Source organism: Calidris pugnax, unplaced genomic scaffold (assembly GCF_001431845.1).
Source record: "Calidris pugnax isolate Ruff unplaced genomic scaffold, ASM143184v1 scaffold32, whole genome shotgun sequence".
In the NCBI taxonomy this organism is placed as follows: domain Eukaryota; kingdom Metazoa; phylum Chordata; class Aves; order Charadriiformes; family Scolopacidae; genus Calidris; species Calidris pugnax.
The window spans coordinates 8719010-8739770 of NW_015090783.1; the positions used below are offsets into that span (position 1 = coordinate 8719010).

The 20761-nt window shown below is 51.0% G+C and overlaps 2 protein-coding genes across 2 annotated transcripts in view; both read right to left on the reverse strand.

The window, feature by feature from the left end:
- Positions 1-1567: 1567 nt before the first annotated feature.
- UNC119B (unc-119 lipid binding chaperone B) lies at positions 1568-7368 on the reverse strand. The gene is made up of 6 exons (XM_014964713.1): positions 7119-7368; positions 6405-6518; positions 5774-5885; positions 5321-5493; positions 2435-4450; positions 1568-2258 (listed from the first exon to the last, which is right to left on the reverse strand). Exons 1-5 carry the CDS (start codon positions 7321-7323, stop codon positions 4338-4340), a joined length of 717 nt encoding a protein of 238 aa, XP_014820199.1. The 5' UTR covers positions 7324-7368; the 3' UTR covers positions 1568-2258; positions 2435-4337.
- A 3734-nt stretch (positions 7369-11102) lies between these two features.
- MLEC (malectin) overlaps positions 11103-20761 on the reverse strand; it is a 9900-nt gene continuing 241 nt past the window's right edge. The window contains exons 2-5 of the mRNA XM_014965042.1: positions 17248-17426; positions 15693-15869; positions 15468-15525; positions 11103-14714 (exon numbers count right to left, since the gene is read on the reverse strand). Coding sequence (XP_014820528.1) covers positions 14485-14714; positions 15468-15525; positions 15693-15869; positions 17248-17426 — 644 coding nt within the window. The 3' untranslated portion in view covers positions 11103-14484. The remainder of the gene's footprint in view (positions 14715-15467; positions 15526-15692; positions 15870-17247; positions 17427-20761) is intronic.

Here is a 20761-nt window from a genome sequence, read left to right on the forward strand (position 1 = left end):
CCCCCTCCGGCCCCGCCCCCCGAGCACGCGCCGCCTGTGCGAAAACGGGAGCTGCTTTATTCCTATTGCTGGTGACAAAAATCACGTTTATACAAATAAACCGTCACCCGGGAGCCGCGGAGGGGGCCGGGAGCGAAGGGGCAGGGCCAGCAGGGCTGCCGGGGACATCCCCCCACCCCCCCAGCTCCCGGGGGGACAGCGGGGAGGGGGCGGCCGCGCCAGCAGCCCAAAGGCCACGCCGTGAGAGGTACAAATCCGTGTCCGGGGACAGCACCGGGAGCCGGGCGGCGTTTGCTGGTGTTCGTTTTCCCGTTTGCAGCGGAGGAGGTGGTGATGGCTCCGGGGGGACGCCCTCCCCGAGCCCCCTCCTCCTGGAAGGCAGGGGGAGGGCAGTGTCCCAGCCCCAGGGTGACACCCGGGGCGGCAGAAGGCTCCTTAGCTGCGTGTGGCAGGACAGCAGGGGGGAAGGCAAACACTGGGAAACAGCTGAAGAGGAATCCAGAAATGGTGAAACTCAAGAGCTGAGAAGCAGAGTTACCACCTTTGGACCTCGCTGCTTCACCATCCACGCCTTCCTCGCTCATTTCTGCCTTCTAAACACTTGTTTTGTTCCTCCCGAACCCTGGGAGAAGCGGAATAAACATCCTCAAGCACCAGAGAGGAGGCTGCTGCTGCTTCTCTACAGCAAGAGACATTGACAATCCTAAGGAAAACACACAAAGGAAGACACTTCCTACCAAAAAAGAGAGGACAGGGAGAGTAGTGCCCAGTCCATGTAACAAGAGGTGACCTCCCTTCACAAGGTGCAATATGTATTCCTCAGTCAGTCGTGAAAACAGCTGTCCAGGAAGCCTGCTTGCATGGATCCAAAGCAATCACCTCAAAAATGTGAAAAAGAGGTCCTGGTCCTAAAAGGACAAATACTGGAAAGATTTAACATAAGTTTGTGGGTTTGGTCCCTTTTTTTGTTAGAGCAGAACACAGTATGATCCCAACTCTCTTCTCTTTCCAACTCAGCAGGACCTGGGAGAAGCTGTCTGCACGGATACCTTTTCCCTTCCTCTAACTTTAACCCCCACTGAAAGCATCTCCCTCGCGTTCAGCACCTGGCCAGGACAGACCATCCACCCAACAAGGATGAGATCCCACTGGAGTATCTTCCCAGCTCACTGCCATGAGTAGCTTTGACCCATCACTAAAGCATCAGAGCACACAACCCAGAAGACACTCCGTTAAACCGTGTTTACCAAAGACATCCTGCCTGCCACAAAGAGAAGACACCGTGTAGAAAGCATCTAAGAGAAAAGGAATGTCAAGAAAGCGGCCAAAGTGGGGACAGAAGTTTGGAAATCCCTGACTTTTTGGATTACAATCAGCTATCAGCTTTTTCAGTGCTGGATTGTTGGGTTGTAGGGACTTTTTATCTGCAGCATGCTTTTTTGGGCAAAGACCTTCAAATTTGGCAAGGCAAACAAATTCAGGGAGAAACTGAGGGGCGCTGGCGCTGCCTGCGAGTCTTCCGATTTCCCTCCAGTTTCCCTTTTCTTATTGCTGAACAGCCAATACATTCACCAACGGGAAAACAAATGCTTCCATGCTTTTTTTTTTTTTTCCCCCCTCATCACTGCTGGCAGAGGTAACGAGGAAGGGCAGGAATCCACTTCCCTACAAGCATTTACATTCCCGTTCTGCCGAGCAGCGGCTAGATGGCACCCCCGGCCCGGCAGACACCCCGGCCGACCGCGCGGAGCTCAATTTCTGCTGCTGGCTCTGGCAACAGGCCATATTCTTTTTAAGAACCTTTACACGGTGACACAGAAAACAGATGGGAATCATCACGCCCGTTAAGAAAAGCAAGAGGTTGCTTCATATAGAAAATGAGATATAAGTAACATCTAAAGGCACCTGGATTTATACTACATACAAATTCAGCTCAATATGCTAAAATTTCCCAGGGAATAATTAGCAGGCTCTGCAGACACTACCTGAGCATCTCTGAACACTTCAGGATTAAAAACTCACTTCCAGGGAATCCTGCCTTGTCACAAGTAACCTCCTCTTCTGCCATCAAAACAAATCTTTCCCACCTCACTGGCACAAGGCCTTCTGAAGGGAATTGCTGCAGGAGGCATCTCAAGCTCCACCTTACAGGCAGCTTTAATTCTGAAATAACTAAACCAGGCTGCCCAAGTGCCTTTGGAGATGATGGAGGGGACCGATGGTAGCAGAACTGTTCTTCATCTTTGAACCACGGAGACCTTGCCCCTTTGGCACAAGGCCTTCTGAGGGGAATCGCTGCAGGAGGCATCTCAAGCTCCACCTTACAGGCAGCTTTAATTCTGAAATAACTAAACCAGGCTGCCCAAGTGCCTTTGGAGATGATGGAGGGGACCGATGGTAGCAGAACTGTTCTTCATCTTTGAACCACGGAGACCTTGCCCCTCTGCATTCCCAAGACATTTGTTGTGGTTGCTCATGATTAATGCTCCACCCAGAACAGGTCATTTGTTGTGGTTAATCATAATTAAATATCTTCCCAAGAGCTGGAGATTCTTTCATGGCTGCCACCCCACATACTCTCACTGCTTACCCTGGTGCCAGCTGATCTTCTGTGCCAAAGTTAACATCATTAATCTGCGAGGTGAAGGCAGTGGTTTCCTATTGCTGTCTACGCATTAACAGGCTCCGGGCCGTGATGCCCACTGCACTTAATCCTGCTAAAACATAAACCACGCTGAATCTTACTTAACGCAGCAGGTAAACAAGTGTATCCACCGAGGAGTTAGGTTTCAACTGTCTCAAGGAACAAGTGGAACTAATACTAGCACCCATCTCTAGTCTAGATGCAACCTAACTCCTACGTAAAAGAGACACGACTGACCAGCCCAGCTGGAGACAGGAAAACACCAGTCTTAAGAGCCCGCAAAATAAGCAGAAAAGGGTTTTGTTAGCTGAGATTTTGCACGATGAGGAGTTAGGCTCCAGCACAGCTGCTGGGAAGACACGGGTCTCCCCACTGCACAACACTGAAGATCTGTGCTATCACCAGATCCCAAACACGGCTGTGAAATACACCCCCTGCTCCGGTGGTACCTAATGCAGCAGAACTTCCTAAACCATAAATAAGCAGGTAAGAAGGCAAAGCAGTGATGGGAACTCAATAAGAAAAAGAATCATGTAAATTCTCTCTCTGTAACAATCCCACTCCGTAACACTGAGTGATCTGACCCAGGAAGCTTTTAGCTACTAATAACCTCAACCAAAACAAAGCAAATGAGCTGATAACACCACCGTTTCTCCTTCCAGCACCTCTGACAGATCATTCAGGTTTAAAAGTATAGAGATTGAAGCCTAGGAAGCTCTGCTTCCTACACATTTTTCAAGTGATTTTCCACATTCTCCCTTTTCCCTCTAAGCCCCACTAGACTGACACCTCCCCACCACCCCAGCTTAGACTGACAAGGTGCTGTCAATCTATAAAGCAATACATTCTGTAGCAAGAGCCAAAAATCCTACACAAAGGGAAGCAGAAGAAATGGTAAATACAGTGAGATTAATTTCAGCTCTAAGGTTGACCCGAGCTCCAAAATTCAATGATTTGCTCGCAAGAACTCAAATAGAAATACCATCAGAATGACCCGATGACCAACCTGGATAAAGCCCCTCCTCTCCCCCTATCTCGTATCCCTAGTGAAATCTCCAGAAAGACGCAGATTAAACTGTTCTCAGGGGCAGCTCAGGCAGAAGGAAGGTTCCTACACTGCTTAGAAGCTGAATTAGTCTCTTTTCTTTCTCACTGTAGAACATTGGGATGCACCCTGAAAAGCAATCTCAGCCATGCTACAAACTAAACCGTTGTGCACTAAAGAGATGATCTATCCACCAAAGAAAAGATCTGTTCTTCAGGGATCACAGGCTACTTGGAAGGGGGAAAATGGTCCTGCTAAGAAATAGCTTACCCAAACTATCTGACCTCTTGAAAGAGGGTAGTCACCCAAAAGGTGAAACATCAGAAGCACTAAAAGTGCAACCTAACTACAAAGATTGTAACAGCAAGAATTGTCTAACAGTGCCTCCCACCCATGACCTAACCAAGGTACCAGAAGGTAACCAGAAATAGAGGATGAGAGGCAGGATACGGTGAGCGTCGGACAGAGAAGTGTTGCAGGGAGATTTCCTTCACTTTCATGAGCTGTTGTCTTTGCTTCATGTTTTCAGCCTCATGCAAGGAGAAAAGGTTTGGCAAGAAGCCTTGTTGCACGAGACAGCAACTCCAGTCCACTCCTGGACATCCGGAACGATTAACGGCATCACAGCATCCAGCGGACACAGAACGATTACTGTCCTCCGTTGTAAGCATAGTCGGCCTTGTTGTGCATAATCAACTTGTTGTCCACAAAGTAAAAGCTGTCTGAGCGGGTCTCGTACGGGTTTTCAACCATCAGACGGACTGTGAAAGAGAAAGCTCAATTACATTCAAAAGCCTGCCACACTCCACTGGACAGCACAAAGTCAGGGTAAAAAGGACTCTGCCACTCTGCTGGATTTACCAGGCTGCTGCTCTGCCCTACCCAAGTAAAAGAAGCAAACTGCTCTGCTGAGCACGCTTCAAAACCTCCAGCCTGCCCCTTCCCATTCTCCCTATTCACAGGACAAGTGCTGTCAAAAGCAAACAAAGGGGGATCGAGTAATCTCACACGAGACAGAAACTGTGAGAGCAGCAATCAGTCTGTAAGCAGAGAGGTAACAAATGGAAAAGCAGTGACACTCCCCACACGTACACAGGCGGGGTGCGAACCCTGCGCCTCCTCCCAAACCCAGGCAGCCACAGAAGGGCCCACGTGCTCCTCCTCTATCCAGCCCCTGAGGTCAAACATACCCTGCGCAATGTATATTTGCAGAGATCTTGGTAGGCTCAAATACACACCTCTCAGAGAAGAACCAGTTCTGTTCCAAAGCAGGAGGCTCAAGCCCTAACAAGCAAGTGCTGAAAACAGACGCGTGGCTACCAAGAGAACCCTTTTTCAGGGTTTTGTTAGGCATCAGGCATGTCAGCCTTGTGACTCTGAGCGGTTCATGCAGGCTGTGACTCAACAACACAGGCCGTCCTAGGCTTTCATTTTCAAAGAAGGAGAATTTGCAGCACAAATCTGTACTTCAGTAAAGATTACATACAGCTTAAACCAGGAACCTGTATCTATCTATTCCTGTCCCCCCATCCCCGTCACAACTTCTTTCACAAGTAGAGAGAGGGAGAAAATGAGCACGTGCATACACACACAAACAAAACACAACTCAGTATGGGAAAGGAGACACTTACTAAGGTCTTCTGAGAGCTGAGGGAATTCATAAATGTGTTCACATGTGTTCCTGCTGCTGGGGATACAGAAGCCAAAATCAAAGTCAAAGTTCTTCAGCAAGCGATCTCGGAAGTAATGTCTCTCAATCATTCGGAAGTTTGACACTGGCTTTTCTCCCACTGTGAATTCCACTCTGTACACAAAAAGCAGGAAAAAACAGCTAAGATGACATACCTCTCTTCCTATTGGGAAGAACTGAGCCTTGGACCCAAGGCTACACAAGAATCCAACACACCACTCCAGAGAGAGAGACTTTGATATTTGTAGTGTGAGATGCAGTCTCTGCATCTTACTGATGTCTCTGCATCTTACTGATGATCTTACTGAGTCTTTGACTCAGTGTTGTTATAAACTGTCAAGTGACATTTTGCAAACATCTGATTTTCCCCTTCTTTCTATGACACCGTACTTACGTTGCACCAACAGTCCGAAGACGGAGAAATGCTGGGGTGAACTGGTAACGAACAAAGCGGCCTGCACTAGCGTCCAGTTCACTGTTGTCATCTTCATCCTCCTCATCTTGCTCTAGAAAACGCACAAGCTCAGAGTTACTCTGCTAATAGTGTACACGTAAGGTCATACTGGCTAGCGGGTGTATCAGGACCAGCCTGCTATTACTTAGGTACTAAACATAAAGCTGTTTAATAACTGGTTTGAGACTCATACTGGAACTAAGTGATAAAGAAAAGGTCAGCTATGACAGTTGGTGCAGCCTTGGTGGCTCCGGAGCCGAAACCACCCTTCACCTCACAGGATATCCCCCCTCACAATTGCCAAAGCACGTGAAAGGAACTCTATACGATAACCAGCCAGCAAGGGAAGATCTGCAGTTGATAGTACTTCCCCATCTCACAATAATCACTTCACGATTTTATGACAATAAGTTTCTCAGCAGAGCTTAACTCAGTCCTATGCTTAAAGGAGAGGAATTCGGTCACCAGGACATATCAAAGGGCCTTTCTGCTTGGTTTGCATGGGTCCTGCATGGCAACTTTTCGGCTCCCCAAGTCTCATTAGCCCTCCAGCAATGTTAGCATAACACACCTGAAGCAGAGGGCTTTGCAATTTCAAACAGCACTGTTCCAGTTTCAAGGTCCCGGATCTTAAACCTGGTGAAGTCAATGTTGTAAATATTGTCCTCAGGTTTGCATAAATAATCTAGAAGAGAAAGAAAATATATAGTAGTATTTCAAAAGATCTCTGAGCAATTACCAGAGGAATTCCCTTTTCTTGCTAGCCCCAGCCCGGTGCGATAGGTACTGCAAGTTCTTTAGCAGAAGCTTGGTGCGAGCGGGACAAAACTGCAGGCAGAAGGAACAAAGGCACGCCAGGTGCCAGGTACCAGAGGGAGAAAGGGAAGGGATCTGGGCAGAAAAGCAGCGATCAGCAGCCCAGAGGCAAAAAAAAAAACCCAAACCAAACCGAAAAACCTACAGGAAAACACACCCTGAGACACCCCAAACTTTCTGGAAGTTGTAACAAAGCTGGGGGCAGGCACACGCTCCTCAGCCGCCTCCAAGGCCCGCGCACCGGCGGCAGCGCGGACCCCGCCGGCCCAGGCTCCGCCGCTCCCGCCGCCCTCACCGCAACCCCGGCCCCGGGACCCCGGCCCCGCAGCCCCGGCCGCCGTCGGGGGGTCAACGGAGCACCGCCGGGCTTGGGGTGTCCGCCCGGGACCGCCGGACCCCGTCCGAGGGCTGCCGGCCCGAGAGCCCCCCTCACCGGGCGCGGCGGCCGCGCTCCCCGGCCCTCACTCACTCTCCGTCACCCGGCACAGCCCCAGGACGTGCTCGGGCCGGACGGTCTCCAGCGCCAGCAGCTCGGATTCGGTCCACGGCGGCCGCGGAGCCGCGTCGGCAGAGCCTCGCCTCCCCCGCAGGCGGCTGAGGGCCCCCCCGGTTCCCGGTGGCGGCTTCTTCTCCGGTCCCGCCGCCGCCGCCCCCCTCGCCTTCGAGCCGCTCATCGCCCCGCCGCCGCCGCCAAGATGGCCGCCGCCTCCCTCGGTAGCTATGGGAGCCAGGGGCGGGGCGACGGCGGGTCAGAGGGCGCGGGCGCTGCCTAGCAACGTGGGGGGGGCAGGCCGCCGAAGCTAAGCAGGGCCCGCCGGGTCCGTGGGCCGGAGGGGGGACCCGGGCGTCGCGTCGCCACCCGGGGCTACACCCAGCGGGCGGATGGCAGCGGTGGGCGGGGGGAGAAGAAAACTGGGAGTTGCCTGGAGGAAAGAAACACAGAAAACTAACAAAAAAAGACACCCCCCCCGCTGCTGTCCCCAAGGAGCCGGGAGCCTGGCCCGGGCAGGGACAGTGGCAGGACCGTGTGCCTGAGGAGGGTCCCCCAGGGACTGCCGGTGCGGGTCAGCCCTGCCACTGTCACCCCACCCCGGGAGCACCCACCGGAGGGAGGGTGGCAAGCATCGGATGAGTCTCTGAAGCCAGGGAGGGACAACCCACCAGGAGGGACCCACAGGAGCACCACACTGAGGAAAGGACACGTTTCTTCCCCAAAAAAGGGGCTGTGCCCCAGCCTGCCACGGGCACTCAGGTGCTAAGAGTCACCTCCCCTTTGGGGAGCCGGGGCAAGAAGAAGAAACATCTGTGTCCTCCTTTCAGACTCCAGCCAGCGCTCAAGGCACTCAAGATGGCTGGAAGAGAGACGCAGAGCTGCGGTTAGCGACCATCGCTGCTGCTGCCACCAACCCCACCGCCCTCTCAAACACGCCAGCACTCCCCCTCCTCGGCCCCAGGAAGGACCCACCAAAGACCCTTCTGTCCCCAGGAGCGGCCACCCTGCCCAGGCTGGGGCTCCCCGTCCCCTCAGAGCAGGCCCCCAAGGGAGGAAGGTGCCACTTTCCCCCCCGCTGGCCCCAGCCCCCTCTCACCGCCTCTGACGCAGTTTCGAGCCAAAATCAGGGCGTCTTGCAAAACCCCGAGAAGGTACATTACATCTCTGGTGTCCCCGGCCCCAGCAGGAAGCCACAAGGTCCCCACCAGCACTTCAGAAGAGGATGTTGTACCGTTCAACTCGCGCTTAAATGGCCAAAAATAACCATGGGGGTGGCGGGGAGAGGCTCCGGGCTGCGGTGGGATGTTAAACTGCGTCTCGGTGGGATGTAAAATTGCATCTCAGCGGCGGCTGCGTCGCCTCCAAGCACAAAGCCTCCCCCAGCAGGAGCCAAAAAGCACGGGGGGCTGCCCCATTTCCCCCCCCTCCAGCCTTAGAAAAGAGGGACCACCTCATCCAAGTGACAATATAATTTTGTTTATTTTCCTTTAACGCACTGCTGGTTAAAACCGCCAGACAGTTGATTTCAGAACATTCCCTCAACCAAACGTCCTGGGGGAAAATTAAAAAATAAAACCGCTACCAGGTACCAAAAATAAAATAAACCCACCCCCACACCCATCTTCTCCCCCCAAACTAGTCCCTGCAAAGCCAATGCAATCAGAAATAGACATCTGTGCTTTTCACCCAGGGCCCAAGCTTGCTGCAAAACAAACTGAAAAAAAAACCAAAATAATGTCACTGCAAGTTGTTATAACACAAAGCAATGGACAGTAAAATAAAAAAAAAAAAATTCCTCCTTAAAAACCTTTTGTACTGGTGACAAGCGCAGCTGGAGATCTCTCCCCACACTGCTCTAGCCTTTACAGACAACCGAGACCTGCAGCTTCAAGTAGTTTTTGTGAAGAGTCCTTGATGCCAACAGCCCGGGTCACCTCCACACGTCCCAGCCTGCGCTACGGGGCGGTGGGACCATCTGCCAACACCAAGAGATGCCACAAAGATGGGACCCAAACATCGCCGTCCCCTGCCCAGCATCTCCCAGCCCTGGATACTGGCAGATCCTGCCTCTGCTCTCACGCTCTCCAGGGCTGTTCCACCAACCTGGCTGCTTCTCCAGCAGGGAAGCCCTCAACACACCACAGCCCCGTAGAAACCATGAAAAATGCAAGCCCCCACCTGGCAGCAAGTTTCCAGACACTGCTCAGCTCCAACACCTGAGCTCAGGAAGGGTTAGTGTGACACAACAGCTGTGGCAGCACAAGGAAGAGCATCCCCACTACGCGTGACTGGGAACAACTCCAGGGCAGAGATCCCGCGTTTCCGAAATTCACACTCTCCCCAGTTAAACTGGTTGGAGCCGCACTTTGCCCCCTTGCCTTGAAAGCTCCATCACACAAACCCTTCAGCAGAGACCTTTGACGTTTGCAAAAGATTATTCACATTTTCTAATCAGCCAGCACTGTTCCTAGGAGGGAGGAAAGCACTTCTGTTTTATTGATTATTTTTTAGCTTTTTTTTTTTTTAAATAAAGCACTTTTTGGGAAACAAAAAAAATCAAAACCTATCAATAACCTGCAATAGCGTCCCACTGCTCAGCCTGGGGACAGCGGCGCCACATCCCTCCCCCTCCCACATCTTCCCCCCAAATCTCCAAAAATAGTATTTGATATACAGCAATAAACTCTGAGCAAGCCAGAGTCCTGGAAGACATGGACCTGCTTTCACCTCTCCCGTCCAGCCCAGCACCATTTCAACGTGGTTGCTACTGTATTCCGGGGACAAATCCCTTGGGATCCAAGGCGAAACGCCCCAGCCCCACCGGGCAGCGTGTGAAGCAGGGGTGCAGCACAGGCAGCCGATTCCTGCCATCACGTTTCTGAGCCTTCACAGCTCCAGCCTGGTGGTGTGTTTGTGCCGTTGAGAATACTTGTCTGAGCCTACTTGGGACTAGCCAGTGAAGACAGACTGGTGGAACCAGGCTGACATTTAAAAAAAAAAAAAACAAAACAAAAACACACAAGCATCCTTGAATTGTATTAGACTTTGGCATTTGTAGTGAAGATGTAGAAGCGCCAGTAGGTAAATTAGCTCAATGCTGGCCCAGCTCCCATTCCTCTTGGATTCTCAGCAAGGGTATTTTCCCTCCCTGCCACATAAGTGCAAGAAGCAGACAGATCTCTGCCACATTCGAGCACCAAACAGAGCCTGAAACACTTGGTACTTCACAGCTGCTCAGAATCTGTCTCACATCAAGGGCTGAAGCTGCTCTGCTGGTCCTCTCCCTCCTCCTGCTGTTTTCCATCAAAGACAGCCATGTTCAGCCCAGGCTTCCCATACCAAGACATTTCCCTGGCTGTTGCAATTCCATTTCAACTGAAAGAAGGACCAAAGGAACCAAGCACGTGTCTCTGTATCCTGCTCAGACCCAAATGGTGCAGGGCAAGCCCTTGGCGAGTTTGGGGGGCAGGACCCCCAAGCCATACTCTGCACACATATGACTACCAGGACCCAGCTGTGACTCACTCGGCTCTGAACTGCGCAGACACGCAGGCTCCAGACTGTCTGGAAGTTCTCCATCCTGCCTTCGGGAGATTTCTGGGGGAGACCAGACCTGAAGGAGCTCTTCCAGTTCTTCTATCTCTTGCTAGGCTTTTTTCCCCATTGACCTCAAGGGCTGGAACCAAAGATACTCCCTTGCAGTTCTCTGCTTCAGCTATGACCTCCAGAGCTGGCATCCAGGGACAGTGGGACAGTCCCCAGCTGATCATGAGGGCAGGGAATGCCTGACCCTCGGGATAAAAGAGAAAACAACTCAGAAGCTCCTTAAAACAAAACAAAAAAAAAAAAAAAAAAAAAAAAAAAAAGAAGTTTCTTTAAAAGGGGAAAAAAAAAAAAACAAACAAAAAACCCCTAAAAAAAAAAAAAAAAAAAAAAAAAAAAAAAAAAAAAAAGAGAAGCTTCTTCAAATAGACTTTTATTCAAAGCCTGAGACAAAGGCACCAAAAAGAGAAGGGAATTTATTTGGCTTTCTGCTCACGGCCACCTGGGAAACTCCAAAGGGTCAGAGCTGTTGTTTCAGTCACACACACAGAAGGGGAAACAGCCTGGCTCAAAGGTATGAAGGGAGGAGGGGGCAGTAATTAGAACAGGCTTTGGAAACACTATCCCGAGGCTGAATCCAGGGCCCAAAAGATGATCAATGGTGTTGTCTCCTCTTTATTAAGCAGAAGCTTTATTAGAATTGCCTTATCTACCCCTCTCTACACAACTGCTCCACCAAGGTCTCATCTGACCCAGCTCCCCAGCCAAGGGACACACACTTCATCTTCCTGGGGACAACAAAGCACAAACCAGCTTGTCTCAAACCCCTCTCAAACACCATCTTGCCTATTTCCTCAAACACTCACACTGGAAAACTACAGCCAACTCAACTTTGTCTTTAATTGGTGGGCATGACCTCATTATGCCCACCTGGCTGGCTTGCAGGCACCAGACAGAGATGGCAAGGGGAACCAGCCTGAGTATGCCATTCCCAGTGAGCTGCCGACTGGTTATGCCCTACCATGCTCCTGTGTTCCCACACGCTTTGTTTGAAGGCTCCTTCCAAGGCAAACCTCTCAGGAAGGCATGGGCCAACAAGGAAAACTGCTCATAACAGGGTCAGGAACGCCCCCAACCACCAGCTCTGTAGCGACATAAACGCATAAAACCAGAGCCAAAACAACTAAATGGAAGCTGTGAAGGATGAACTATTCCTCCTCCCTATTCTTATTCAAATAAGACAAATTCATTTGAACCCAGCAACTGGAACACAACAGATCCACACCCTGCTCAGCTTCGCCTCAGGGCAGTGGATGGCACCAGATGGGTGCCCTGGCTGTCAGGAGAGGCAGGGATAAACTATCCTAGAAGACTTGTCTCCGACTCTTGCACACCTAAATGCACGCCCCTTTTCCCTTGCTAGGCAAGGTGCAGAGATTACTGGGTGAGCCACGAGAAGCTGAGTGATTCCTTGCTTCAAGGATGCTCAAATAAAATGGAACCTGAAAGGCCTGGAGGAGAACAGCTCCTTGCAGAGAAGCCTGCTTTCAAGTTCAGGTTCTTTGCTTAACAAATCAGCCCAGTTCATGCTTCTCAAAACTGATAAAGATCTAAATGTCTGTGTGCTCTAGTTACAGCAATCCCCCCAAAAAAAACGCTGGAGAATCTCTGCAGGCATTGTCACCAAACATAACAGAGCTCGTATTTCATAAGAGTTTTGCAAGTACAAGGATTTTAACAGCAGCTAGGAGATGAAGCAGGCAACTTCAAGCTTACCACCTTTCCATCCTAAGGTTTGCCCTTAAGATCTGCCCTCTCTAAAACCTGTCTTCTCCTTCTGGTGTGGCAAGGACCCTCCTGCTTCTCCCAAACTGGCTGTTAACACTCGGGCAATTAGAGAGAAGGTAATTAAGGTCCTACTGCTTGCTTTTGAGCTCACAGACACAGAACTAGAGTCAGGCCTATAGCAGTGCTTTAACAACTCCCTCAGCTCCTGTTCTGGAGCCCGTGAGCTGGCAGCCCATGTCACAGCTTGAGGGTTAGGAGGAAGAGAAGGCTTCAGCTGCTTGGGCAGAACAGAAAGGCCACTCCTCCAGTTTCCTTTCCAGAAACCGGGGAATTCTGCTGACCCTTTTCAGCTCAAAGAAAGGCTGAGCCACGACAGAGGATCAAACCCAGGAACAATCGCTCGGAAAACTCAGGCCCCAGGAGGAGCAGCAGCAGGACACTGCTCAGTGAGAGAGAGAGCACTTCTGAGAACACCGGAGAGAGCGTGAGGTAAAGTGTTCTGCAAGCCCAGAGCTCACCAGGATGGAAGCTGACCCACAAGGACCCAGCCATGCCCGGGCCAGATCCTGCTCCAGCAGGAGAACAGGACACAGAACATCTCCCTCCCGCCCACCCGAAGTGCTCAGCACTGTCAGAGGCCAAGACCACCAGGAGGCAGCTCCTTGGGCCCACAGCCCTGGATCAGCAGGCACAGCGAGGGCTTTCGCTCTGCTCGGCCTCTGTCAGGCAAGGACAGGCCCCGTGTGTGGAAACAGAAGCCTCTTGGAGAAATATCCCTGGGGGAAGCAGGTGACCTTGTCTCCAGTGTTCTCCTCGCTTCCAGATCTCTGGAAGGGCAACAAACCACCTTGCTCTACAGTACTGAAACACTGGACATCTGCGCCTTCACCACAGCGCCTCGATGCGCAAAAGGCCGAGCTGACTGAAGACACCGCCCAACTCCACTGCACTTCTGACCACTGCAGGGGGGCCTGGTCCCTAGGACAGGGGACAGGAGCTCACAGGGAGCATCTGCTCTGTCCTACGGCACAGGCTGTTCACAGTCACCAAGAGTGGAGCTAACCGCTAGGAAGATCAAGGAACAAGTCCACAACCTCGTCTCTAGGTCATCTGATTCTCAGCTTCTTCCAAAGGAGAGGTCACTTGCTAGAAAGGGCAAAACAAGGAACTGGGCTTAAAATGAGACCTTGGAAAAAGAAAAGGATATAAAAGAAAACAAAAGCCATAATCAATACAGAAAACAAGTGCATCTGATCGACGCAAACAACGTCAGCCTCTCGCAGGCTACAGCAGAATCCCTCTGCAATGGATCTAACGTTACAATTGTCAGACTAGGAAAGTCTCTCCCAACCGGTGCAGCATATCAGGCCAGATAAATCCCTCTGCTCCCGGTGCAGCTTGCACTCTTAGGAGGGGAACATCTCCACAGAGGCTGAGCTGGAGTCTTGGTATCTTTCTGCAGGCGAGTACCATACATCGTGTTGCACACATTCAGGGAGATGCTGAGCCAGGCTCCATCCTCCATAGTCTTTAGTCACCCAACAGCACCACAACACTTCCACGCTCCCGGACAAAATGTGTACCCAGGCCTGGTTTTAAGAGCTGCTTTCCTGCTTAAGGAACCGTATTCCACCCAGCAAAAGGCAGAGATCTTGCAGCACATGGCTTTCTCTCAGCGTGGGACATGGCCCAGGACTGCTAGCATCAGCTTCCAACAGCCCAACACACAGACAAGCCAGGACTCAGTTTACTCTTGGATGCCCCAGGGAGGATTGGAGGCTGCACATGGTGCAAAGGGGAAGGTGAGGGCCTCGCTGCTTGCTGGCAGGGGGAAGGTAAGCTCCCTCTTACCCGGACCTGCTATTCATTCCAAATGAATCATCTTTTCCTTTTTTTTTTTATCTTTTTTTTTTTCTTAAATTATGAACAATATGGAGAAATTGAAAGCAACCGTGTTTGGTCCAACTCCTTCCCTCCCAGCCCCTCGGCTGATGCTCTTTGGGGCTTGCTCTCACAATCGGCAGAGGCAGAAGAGGGTAGGAATGAAGACACCGAAGGCCACCAATATAGGAAACATGAGGCTGCTGTTGTCCGAGGCATAGGGGTTTGGTGTGCGTGGGCCTGACTGAACCCGGTTCTTATTTGCCTGTTTTTTAACACTGGAGCCATCATCATATTCATCTTCATCATCATCTTCCTCTTTCTTCTCCAGACCCGGGTGCGGCTGCAGCTTTGGAACATCTGTTGGACAAGACAAAAGGTTGCAGGGAAGGCAGGATGTAATCTGGGAAATCACTCGAGTCACTCCCTTCCCCTCTCCCCCACCCAGCAGGAACACGGGCAACGGGGCACCCGCCACCACACCAACACTGACCAGAGCACCCAGGAAACAGGAGCACCCTCCCAGCAAACTGATGCTTTGGTCAGGGAGGGGTCCTAAACCTCCCCCCTGGTCAGAGGCAGGAGGGGCTCCAACTCCAGCACAGGCTGACAAAGAGGGTGAGGAAAGAGAAAGGGTTTTACTAGTGCTCCCCACTGCTAGCCAGAGGAACTGATAGCTGGGGAAAACACACTGCCTTGTCCTCGAGCTGAGAAGGCAAAACAAAGCTCCAGGTAAGAAACACTTAACTACTAGCTGAAAGATCTGTAAATTACTGTCTGCAGGGCTGCTGCTGACATCCAAGGCCAGAGGGAATTCATCTGTTGCTATAAGCTGAGTGACCAGACATGCTCCCTTCTCCTCTACCCACATATGCAGGGAGTCCTGAACCAAACTGGTTTTCCTTATTCCAAAAGGACACAGCTTTGTGCACTTGTAGGAGCAGGAGGACACTACACACCGATTTCACCCTGCAACTGCACTGCGTGGGAACTGGCTGAGGGAGAAACAGTTTTGGCAGAGGTGGGTGAGCAAGAGCTATGATCTCATGGTCTGAGAAGCAACAGGCTGCTCTCCAAAGAGGAAGAGCCTTCTGGCTCAAAAACCGTGCTTACCTTCCACTGTTCCTTGCAGGATGTATAGGGCACATATTTTCGGATTGTCATAGTAGCCCTAGAGAAATCAAAGGAGTAAGTCAGTGCTGCAGCTTTGAGGCAAGAAATATTCTCCCCCCACCCCCGCTACCATCACCTCTCCTGCCCCAGCACCCAGCTGCATCACATGGCTGGGGAAAGCAGGGGAAAAGAAAGACCAGGGCTCTGCCCAGCAAAGCTTATTACCTTTACAAACTCAATGTGGAGCTTCCCCGTGAACGTGGAAACCTCTCCCTGGACACTCAGCTTCCCCTTTTTGATACTCATGGGAATGATCTCATCATGAGCTGTGCTGTGTCCAACTCTGTCAAAAATGTCCAAGTCCTTCACCACCACATGGCCATTCAAGCGAACATCAAATACCTTCAGGGGGGAAGAAATGACAGGGTGTCAGAACAGATTCAGGCATGCGACGGTTGAAAGGGGAACAGAACAGGAAAGGTCTCTGCTTGTTATGCACCCAGGACAAGAAAGCATTGCAGCATGCACTGTCCCACCACACGTTCCACTCCCTTGAGGATTCAGAGCCCCAAAGCAACAAAGTAAGGATGCTGAAGCGTTAACATTGCTTTCAAATACCCTGAAATCTGCCTCCTCCTTCTAAAATAACCCCTACCCTTGCTGTTCAGAACTGAGGACAGCATATTTTCATCTGGTTTATTCATCCTTTTCTTCTACAACTTTCCACCTACTGGCTGAAGACCTGCTCCTACCACCCTGGGGTGGCTGCTGCACACCACACCCTAGGGAATTAAGCCATTTCCAACAAACAGCCTGCAGCAGAGCACAGAAAAGGAAACAAGCTGGTGAAGGACACAGGGTTTGAAGGAGGTAAAATGTTGAACTGCTAACCACATCTGTGAATTCAGAGTGAAAGTCCTCCTCAGGGCTGTAATGACTCAAACTTCACTCTGCACCTGGGGAATCCCAGCAGAACCACATAAAGGAAGAGGAACCAATGATGCCTCAGCCCTTCAGTTTAATCTGAGGTTGTTTTTTGCATCCATTCTGTAAGCCAGCCCCACCAGTTCTGTTCCCTGAAATACTCCTCTGGCAGGAAAGCAGCACCGAGCGTAAGAAGCAGGACTCTAAAAAAGCTGACAGAGCCAGGGGAAAGCTGGACTAAAACATACACCACCTCTCTCCCAGCTTATCACGGGCCTTTGAGTTCTTTTTGCTTCTGCTTCCGTGTCTGTACACGAGGGATTTCAGAAGTGGGCAAGGATTATTCTTTTCTAAATAAGCAATAAAGAGGGTTCAATTTATCTCTGTGCTTTCGGGATTGGTTTGAACCAGAACTAACCAGATCTTACTACATTTGTAAAAATTGTTATGAATAGGTTATTTAACCCAGATCAGTTCCCTGATTCAATCTGTGCAATACTTCCTTCGGCACGAGCATGATGTCAGGTCAGGAACAAGTGTTCAGGAAAAAGGCAAAAATACTTTTTCTCAGAGCCAGCACAGTCCAAACATCATAAAACTCTAGCCCTAGTTATGTTTAGTTGCATATATGCGTTTAAATACTTTGTAATGCAGTTTTCCAGGCCAACTGTGTATCTGGAATGTGGAAGAGAGCTTGAAGTTTCAGAGCCCATGAGAGCTCTAGTAATTAAATTAACCACTAGTGCCTTACTTCACTCCTCTCTCCACAGCACGCAAAGCAGCAGAGGCAACTTTGACACGCACAGTCTTAGCCAGGAACTCGCATCAAAGACACAAGCAAGGAGCTGTTGCTTACCTTCTGTTGAGACTGTGCAAAATAGACCTCTGCAAACTTCAACACCAGCACGTAGTCACCTTCCTCTTTAATGGGAACTTCATAGCCAAAGGTTTCCTCGTTGTAACGCTCGGTCTGGTACAGAATCTGATCTTCTGCATTGGACCGCAAGATTGGCAACTTCATACCATAGTCAGAAGCTGGATTTCAAGCACAAAAGAGTGAGAAGGAGGGTTAATTTCTGAGACACTTAATATACTCTTGAAGTGTTTAACTCCCCAAGTGGCCTTAGCACTTACTCCCTGTCAGACCTGTCTCCCCTCCTTGCTCTGACCAGGAGGCGGCACCACTGGAGCAGAAGCAGAGGTAGCCAAAGCCCCAGAACCTGGGTCCTCTAGAAAAACAGGTCTGGCCCAGCTGCAGTCAAAGACACAGCAAACTCCCTCGTGCCGTTTCAGAAAGAAGAGTCTGTTTCACAAACAGGGCACAGAGCCAAAGGACTTGGCCATTGACTCCTGCTTCAAAGAGGAAAAACACCTAGAATATTTTTATAAGGCTTTCAAATTGCAAACTCTGAGCACAAAACCAAAGCTGTCAGCGCAGGACTGACTCGACTCAGTCATTCAACGGATTTGAAGTTAGCAGTTGATGGCATCAGGTTTTAGAGACTCACCCTCCTCAAGTGAAAACCTGGGGAATGGCAGAAGGGTGAAAAGCATTAAACCATCTTACAAAACCCTTTCTTCTCACCACAACCACGCAATAGCTGCCAGCCTGAAGGCAGGAAGAAGGAAGCAAGAAGAGGGTTTCAAGAGCTCCATCAGCTGCTGTTCTCACAGACACCCACCTGAAACGGGCACTGCCTGAAGGCATTTGAACAACCCCCTGAGAAGGGCCCAAACAAGATTCCCAAATGGGACAATACCTGAGAAAATAACAAATCTTAAAGTTTGCCTCTTGTCAGTCATTGTTTGGCCACCTCTAGCACAGCCCTCAAAAGATCTTAACCTGACTCAACATTTTATTATGTCAGGGTTACTGTACAAGTGCAAACTGATGTGTGCCTCGGGACCTCAGAATCAAGTAATTCCCCAGCAAAGCAGGGGCAGGAGAGAAGACTCTGGACACCACCTGCCCAGTGGCACTCCAGTCAGGAGAAGCTGACCCAGACGAAGTTCTCTGCTGACACTTGCCACTTCCACCCCCATTTCCATGGGAACAGACACTGCATTGGCCAAGACAAAGCAAGAACTACGAACCCGGTGCACGTTGCCAAAGATGGAGCCAATGCAAACGAGCGAGAGGAAATTAATACCAGTTCTTAGTCTCCTGTTTCACACGCAGCTACTCAACCTCCTGCTTCTCTTTACCGCTCAAACCCGGGCGCAAAGGCTGCAGACTCTAATCACCAGAAATAAAGAGGGTGAAAAGTTTGACCCGTCCTCCCACACAGATCTTTCTGGCCAGCCACAGATTACAGCGAACCAAGGACTCCACAGAAGTCAGCTCCTATTAAGAGGAAAGCCTGCAGAGGAAGAAAGTCCTTTAATAGCCAAGAAGGTAACTGGAGAGGAAGAGCTGTCACCTGTGTATCAGAGAGGTCTGTTGACATAGCTGTGGAAGCGAGCTTGATTTCACAGCACAGGGAGTGCTGAGAGGCAGCTCACCCTGAGAGGAGCCGCACAAATTAAGCTGAGACTCAACTCTGTTTGGCACCTGGCTATTCTGTAATTGCCATCAGCACATTTTGTCCCTTAGGGCACAGCATCTGAACTAAGCTTGAAAAAAAAAAAAAAAAAAAAACCAAAAAAAAAAAAAAAACCCAAAAAAAAAAAAAAAAAAAAAAAAAAAACCCAAAAAAAAAAAAAAAAAAAACACACCCCTCTCTCCCTGCAAAAAAACCCCAAAGCCCCAAACCTAAAAAAAAAAAAACCCCACAAAACAAAAAAGGTTTTAATTTGCCCAAAGGCAGTTCAGCTCAGAAACTCTATCCCCAGGTCATTTTCACCCAGTCAGCCACACATTTCTGCTGTAGCCATTACATGCCTATCAACACAGAGAGGAGCCCAGAGTAAATGAAACAATAGTGCAATAAAAAGCCATTGAGGAACAAGCAGCTGAGAGCTCAAAGGGGTAAAGTCTCCTCCACTGTGCCTGGCACTGCTGGCTGAAGCGGGATTACTGGAACAGCCTGCTGTTCAGAGACACCACAGGCTTTCCCCAAAAGAAAAGCATGTCACAGTGTGCATGAAAAAGACCCTTTTTTCTCCTCAACTCAAAAATAAATCATTCAAGTCCACACAGACATTCTCCTTCAAGTCACACATGTGAGAGGTCTGTGGAAGGAAGGTGACCTACAGCAATCAGGGCACCTTGTGTGGCTGGGGTGCCAGCTTCCACGAGGGTGAAAAACTCCTAATAAACTGTATTACTATTTAAATGTGACCTCCTCTGTATCCATTGTGCCTGAGCAGCTTTCCATCCAGGATGGCACTCACACATGGTAAGCAACGGCAGTCCTAGGTGTATAGCACAGGACAGTCCTCACCCTCCTACACAGAAACAGTGAAGGTTAGACTTCAACAGATCTTCTCTGCGCTCCACCACTCACCTGTAACCGACAGCAGGAACGGCTCAGCACAGCCAACTTAATACATTTGCCAATCAACTAAGTTTTGGTGCACCAATTATCAGAAACATGCAAAATTCATATAACCTGAGCCCTTTCAGGGGAAGAAGGCAAAGGCAACCCAAGTGCAAGCGCGATATTAGTTCTCCATCCTGTCCTTGCTGCTAGATAGAAGCTTCTACTGATTCAGTAGTTATAGCAGCTGGTCACATCCCATCTGCCTCCACTTCTGCTTCTGTCTCTGCCCTGCTCTTGAACACCCACCCTGCCAGGAGAGGAGCAGACCGGCCACCTGCACCTTCCTCCTGCCCGGCAGCAGCACCGGGGCCCCCAGCCCGGGCCATCCCCCGCCGGGATCAGGCTGCCGGTGGCCAGCATCGCCCCGCACCCCGAGCCCCTTCCCCTGCGGGCACCGCGTGTTCTCACTCCAGCGAGCGCGGCGCCGGCCGGGCTTCAGCCTGGCAGCTCTCCCTGGGGAATCTGGGGTCTTTCCGTGGAAAAACGGGAAAGGGGAAAAAAAAAAAATAAAAAAGAGAAAAAAGAGGCAGTCGGCTGCATGCGGCCGGTTTGGCAGCCTGACCGCTCCCCTCGCCTTTCCAGCCGAAATTCCACTCCAGCCCGCGGGGAGCGGCTTCCCCCCCGGCATTACACAACCTCCCGGCCCGCAGGGCTCTCCCCGCCGCCGCCGGGGACCGGGGCCGGCTCCGCCGCGGGGATGGGGGGGTGCGGCCCGGTGGGAAGGACGGGGGTGGCCGCCGTCCCGGCGGGTGACAAGTGTCGTGCGGGGGCTGGGCCGGCACTCCCCGCGGGCCCTCGCTGCCCCCCGTCCCCTCCGCGACGCCGGGCCCCGGCGGCCGATGGCGAGGAGCCTGCCCGGGCCACCGCAGCGCCGCGGGGGGAGGCGGG

Excerpts from the sequence above, each read along its gene's own strand:
- UNC119B (XM_014964713.1), bottom strand. The coding sequence starts at position 7,323 with ATGAGCGGCTCGAAGGCGAGGGGGGCGGCGGCGGCGGGACCGGAGAAG. Across the intron at positions 5,886-6,404 it reads TGCAAAGCCCTCTGCTTCAG|AGCAAGATGAGGAGGATGAA; the intron begins GTGTGTTATGCT and ends TGCGTTTTCTAG. Across the intron at positions 5,494-5,773 it reads CTTCGGACTGTTGGTGCAAC|AGTGGAATTCACAGTGGGAG; the intron begins GTAAGTACGGTG and ends TTTTGTGTACAG.